Genomic DNA, 6,202 nt, shown 5'->3' with positions numbered 1-6,202 from the left:
GTTTTTAAATAATTTAGCATTCACTACTTAGACGTATAATGTCTATCTATAAATATTAGATAATGTTTATAATTTGTTAATTTGCTTATGTAATTTAATACATTACAATTTATATCAGTAAATAAATTACATTGAAGCCCATAAGCAAATTTAGTTATAAAGTTCAGTTAAATTTGAATAGAATTTAAATCTCATTTTTAGCTTAAAATTTTCATTTGGTTATTTTTAAACCTGCATTGAATTAAAAGATTCAACTTTGCGCTTTTTGAGTATAGAGATATACACATAGTACACAAATAGATACATATTATATTGGTGTTATTAAATTTTCACGGTGAGTTTAATTAGAAAAAAAATATTTTAAAAGTCTCTGGGAACAAGATGGGGACACAATAATGAAAACCAAATGGTTGAGAAAACACTGCTCTCAACTCATGTAAAGAGTGCATGAAGGAAAGCAAAAACAGAAATGGAAAGTGTACCCAGGAGCATTAAGAAAGGAAACTGCATGTTCCCTACTTAAGTCATCGGCTCAAAGCAAGGCCTTCAGAGAACCTAGAGCCCAAGGTTCAGAGTCACCATCTCAGCAAGCCCAGAAGCATCTGCAATATCTAATGCATGGCATTGCCCTTTGCTTTACCGATGGCCCTGGGCGGTGCTCAGCTGCGCCGCTGCTCTGGGCTGTAATCTGCCTGAGACCCACAGCCTGGATAACAGAAGGACCATGATGCTCCTGAAACAAATGAGCAGAATCTCTCCTTCCTCCTGTCTGATGGACAGACATGACTTCGATTTCCCCAGCAGGAGTTTGCGATGGCAACCAGTCAGAAGGCTCCAGCCATCTCTGTCCTCCATGAGCTGATCCAGCAGACCTTCAACCTCTTCTTACCACACAAAAGACTCATATCTGCTGCTTGGGATGAAGACCTCCTATATCAAATTCTGCACTGAACTCTACCAGCAGCTGAATGACTTGGAAGCCTGTGTGATGCAGCAGGAGGGTGGGAGAAACTCCCCTGGTGAATGCAGACTCCACCTCGGCTGCTGTGAAGAAATACTCCTAAGAATCACTCTCATCTAACAGAGAAGAAGTACAGCCCTTGTGCCTGGGAGGTTGTCAGAGCAGCCCCTGAGATCTTTCTCTTTATCAACAAACTTGCAAGAAAGATTAAGGAGAAGAATAACACCTGGTCCAACATGAAAACAACTCTTATTGACTCATACACCAGCTCACGCCATGAATTCTGCCATTTCAACCACTCTCACTCCTGCTCTAACTATGACTATGCTGATAAATTGATTTATTTATTTAAATATCTATTTAACTATTTATAAGATTTAAATTATTTTTGTTCATATAACATCAGATGCACGCTACACTGTAATAGTGTAATAAAACAGCTCTTTGTATCTACCAATTCATTATTTTATGTTGTTCATTAAACTTTTACTATAGGAACTTCTTGTATGTGTTCGTCCTTTAACATGAAATTCCTAGCCCGAGTGTGAAATCTGATTAGAGAATAAAGGGTATAATTTATTTATTCATCATTATTATATGAGAGATGTAAGTAAAAATGACCTTTCTCTATACCAGCTTGCATGTTGTACTCAATATGTAAAGGTGAATACAATAAATCTATTTTCTAATCTCTTTGCATATTTGATTTTTAGACGGGAATCAAACTAAAATAGTAGTCATATTTAAATATCAGTTATCCTAAATACTCTAAGGAGAAAAAGGAACAAACGACTATTTCTTTTGGCAGCACGTAAACTGAAACATGTCAGGAAATAAAAATAAACAGAGATATCCTCTGTAAGTTGACTGGTATAACATGTGGTAGAAACCGTCTATTGCCAGTTGGACATGAGTTTTCAAATTATAAGGAAATGCAATTGCTGTGGTTTCATGTGGCAAGTAAAATCCCAGCAAATGGAAGTGCTCATGTGTGTAGAGAGTGTAGACGGAGAAAAGACTTAAGCATGATTCTGAGGACCTTCTACCTTTAAAGGGAGGGAAAAGAAAGCCACAAAGGAAGCAGAGGGATTGGACAAAAAGGTAGAATGGTGATTAATATGGTCTGGATCTGTGTCCCTGCCTAAATCTCAGGGCAGACCAGCCTCTAGAATATATACACACACACACACACAATATATATATATATTTATATATAATATGTATATGTAAATATATGCATATACATGTTTTCTTATTTTATAAATATATGATTATTTTCTTAATTACTACATATATATCGTGAAAAGGGACTGGGTGCAGTGGCTCTTGTTTGTAATCTCAGCACTTTGGGGAGCCGAGGTGGGTGGATCACTTGAGTTCAGGAGTTCAAGACCAGCCTGGACAATATGGCAGGAAACCCTGTCTCTACTAAAACACAAAATTTGGCCAGGCATGCTGGGTGCCTGTAATCCCATCTATCTCGAGGCTGAGGTGGAGAATCACTGAACCCCGGAGATAGAGATGGCAATCTGCACTATGGCCCCTGGGTGACAGACCAAGACTCCATCTCAAAAGAAAAAAAAGAAATAGAAAAGAAAAAGAGAAATGAAAAGGAATGCTCTCCTCAATCTCCATAACACATAATAATCTAAAGACAATTCTGAGTATTCTGAGAAAACTGGAAAATAATCACCCTTCATACTGAAGGTAAGTCTGATTTATATATTCAGTCAGGATACGGCATCTTACAGGAAAATCTGGAAGAGTTTATTTTCTTAAACCTAAGTGAAATATACATATCATTCACTTGTTGATTCCTCATACTCCAGCACAGTTCCCCTCCTTTTCCCCCAGCTTTTCTGGATCTCATTTTCACTCCTACTGAGGCCTGTGAAATAATACCCAAAAGTGAAGGTCTCAGAAGCAGCCTCAGAAGCAAAGCTCTGTCTTCTCCTGCCCTGCTGCTTGTCACCTCATCTCCTGATCGGAGCCCCTTTCCCCAAAGCCAGCCATAAAATTTGAAAATAAGACTCTAACTTTCCCACCTTTGTGTGTAAGAACTGAACGGGCCATAAAGAAATTCTAACTTACCTTTGTTTGATTGTAGATACTAAGACCCCCTTCCAAAAAAGAGCTCGCCACGCACTCCAAGAGAGGAAAAAAATGGTGCATGGAGAGACCAAGAAGTATTCGACCAGAAAGGCCTTGCTGGGTTCCCCTACTCAGAATATTAACATGATGCCCTTTTATCTAATCACATTTCTACACAGCTGTCCATTCTTCATGGAACATAAGAACAAAAGGGGATAGTTTTTTCCTGTGCTTTGGTCTCATTTTGAAGGCTTCCATAGTTATATAAAACTATGATTCAATACATGTAAGGTGCTTCTCTTGTTAACCTGTCTTTTGTTACAGGCATGTCAGTTGTGACCCTTTGATAGGAAGGAAAGAGATCACACTATTTCTGCCCCTATAGTTTTGGTGATGAAGATGGGATGCCTGAAGCACCTGACTCACGCATTGATGAGGTCCTAAAAGACTGATAAAGAACCACACAAAGGTAAGAATTTTAACAAGGTCAGTTCTTAAATTTCTGCTTGTAGTGTCTGGTCAAGAACTAAAAGGTCAAAATTTTCTTATTTCTTCCTTTTCCAAATGCAGTCATCAGGAGATCATTTGTTGGAATTGTTCTTGTTGTGTAAATTTGGACTTATGGGACCCATTTGTTATTGATCCTATCCCTTCAAAAGACAGCTGTCGCTTTTGTTGTTTTGTGGTCCTGAGAACCTGACTTCTGGTTGTTGCCTGTCAGCACACCTCTTCGTCTGTGCAGGGGCCAATCCAAAAGCTGGAGGCTCCCATTGAAGCTTACATATTGACTATTGCTACCTCTCAAGACGCCTAAATTTTTCTTTCTTGTGGCTATCTTTAGAGGTGGCTCTCAATTCTTGAGAGGACTGCATCTGCATTTCTTTGAAGATGTCTCATGCATCCTTGGTGAAGTCATAAAGGCTTGGGTTTTGTTCTGAGTCACTTGGTAAGTGTCTTTGTTTTAAAAGAAAAGAGAAAGAAAGTTTCAAACATTAGAAATATTTTGGTTGTTTATTCTTGCTGGAACTGACAGTGAGTTTCTTAGCAATTTTAAGAGCTCTGTATTCAATTATTAGCTTAATTTAAAGCTGATACTGGCTACCATTTTTTAAAGGTCTTTCTGGTTTTCTTCTTGTGATCTTGTATATCCCATGTAAACTTTTTCTCTACAAAGCCTCTTAAATTATATATTTGAACTTGTTTGCTTCCTTTTCTTGTAGGCAGGATTTTGTTAAAAAAAATGTATAACTTCATTGCTTTTTTGTAGAAGCTTTTAAGACCTCCCAGTCTGGCCCCTCTAAGACTTGTTCTTCCGCTTAATTTCTGCCCCTCCTTCCTTCTACACTTAATCTTCCATCTAGGTCTCTCTTATCATTGATTAAGCCCCTGCCTCTGCATTTGGTGGTCAGTGGATGGAAAACTACTAAGCAAAAATGCCAGAGTTCTGTCAACCACATAGGGATGGTGAGAAGACTTCTAGAAAGCCCGCCATTCCTCAAGAATGAAAAACAAAACTGCTGCCACAGACGCATTACATAGAGTCTCCTGTCTTCCTTTGAAGCCCTGCGAGTCATGTAGGTTCTTCATGTCTGAGCTCTGCTCTCCCTTGCCTTGAGTTCCCTGGGATCTCTTTGGCTTTGTGGGTACTGCGGTAATCTCTACACGGTGAGAGAGCCACCTACCCGCAAGACCAGAGACAGTGGCCAAGTTTGTTCCTCTCTGTATAAGTCTGTCTCCTTCCAGCACCTTTTTCTTCAGAGCTAAAAGCTGCACTTTCCCAAAACAACTGACCCAAATTCTGAAGGCTGGTTCATTTCTTTAATTTTCATATCTTAGAGAGTGGTACCCTCCCCGCCAGGCAGGAAATGTCCTCTTTGGACAATGGAAGTTCTGGGGAGAAAGGCAGATGTGTCCTTGCCTCCGCCCAGCAGCCTCCCAGTACCTCCTGACTTAACTCCTCCCTCTACCTCTACTGCAGGTCACATGGGAGGTGAGAGCCATCCCATCTGACTGTGCACTTCAAGGGAAATCCAGAAAACTCTGCTGTTTGAAGGTACACAACTCTTTAGAGTAATTGGTCAGTTTCACAAATTTATTCTCCTATCAGATCATTCTTTCAACTTTATAATTGAGAAAATTTTCACTCACCCTTTGAATAAGGAATGACTTCAAGATCTATTCCACCTCTATTCAATAGTTAGAGAGAGCACTGGGACGAAATTAAGAAACTTCAGAGAATGCAGTGATTGCCACAGGTGTCACACACAGGGTAGACTAGAGAGGCACCTTGACAACTTCGCAATTAAGGACGAATAATGGAAATATGTGTGAATTGTGCAATATGTCCATTGCTCAGCTAGCAGGGCAGGGGTCTGGCTTAGCAGGGATCTGTCATAGTTGTGTGCACTCAGGTTGGAGACCCAACCATTACATTATTATTTCCTTTCTGTTCCTGAGTTAGAGGGTCCCACTTACATGTTAAACCATTTTCCTTTCCTCCTCCACCACTTGTAGGGAACCGTTTAGGGGCAACAAACATTTTTAATCACTTGGTTTCTGCCTTTGTGAGAGTGCCAAATTAGCCATTCAAATATTGTAGAACCCCTTCCATTCTTTGGGTAACTGCTTTTTTTAATGCAATTTTTTTCATTATATTTATATTATAGTTTATACTATGTTTATATTAAAAGTTCTGATTTAGCTTCATATTGTCACCCGCCCTGAAAAATCTCTATACTACATCTCATTTCCCATATCTTGGAGTTTTTAACATGTTATATATAATCTACAGTATTGGGGAACCCAGCAGCAGGTCTGAAGACACATAGGCAGAAGGTGTGGTGGGGACACTGCGTGCTGGGCTGCTGGCCCTGCCCATGTCCCACTGAGGAGCCAGATTTTACTGCTTCCAGATCTACCTCCACCCAGGAACATCTAGTCCACCTGCGAAAAGGTGTCTGGAGGCAGGGATCAGTGTCTGGTGCCCAGGGAGACATGGCACCATGTCACCATGCAGCACCCTCTGGAGATAGTCCTGTTTTTCAAGCCTCAGAAGCAAGAGTGAATGTGGCCTCACTTCCACCCTTCCTGCCAGGTGAGTCATGAGCTGTAGGGGTGTAGACTGACTGATGTCCAGTCTGGCATCAAAAT

At 40.1% G+C, this 6,202-nt stretch overlaps 1 protein-coding gene across 1 annotated transcript; it reads left to right on the top strand.

The window, feature by feature from the left end:
• The first annotated feature begins 618 nt into the window (after nt 1-618).
• On the top strand, nt 619-1,201 carry LOC101018652 (interferon alpha-1/13). Its single transcript, XM_031654762.1, is given in 7 exon segments — nt 619-651; nt 653-788; nt 791-933; nt 935-999; nt 1,001-1,057; nt 1,059-1,127; nt 1,129-1,201. Coding segments are annotated over 7 exon segments (576 nt in total).
• Nucleotides 1,202-6,202: the final 5,001 nt, after the last annotated feature.

Source organism: Papio anubis, chromosome 13, assembly GCF_008728515.1.
Source record: "Papio anubis isolate 15944 chromosome 13, Panubis1.0, whole genome shotgun sequence".
Classification (NCBI taxonomy): domain Eukaryota; kingdom Metazoa; phylum Chordata; class Mammalia; order Primates; family Cercopithecidae; genus Papio; species Papio anubis.
This window is presented reverse-complemented; position numbering and strand designations above follow the sequence as displayed.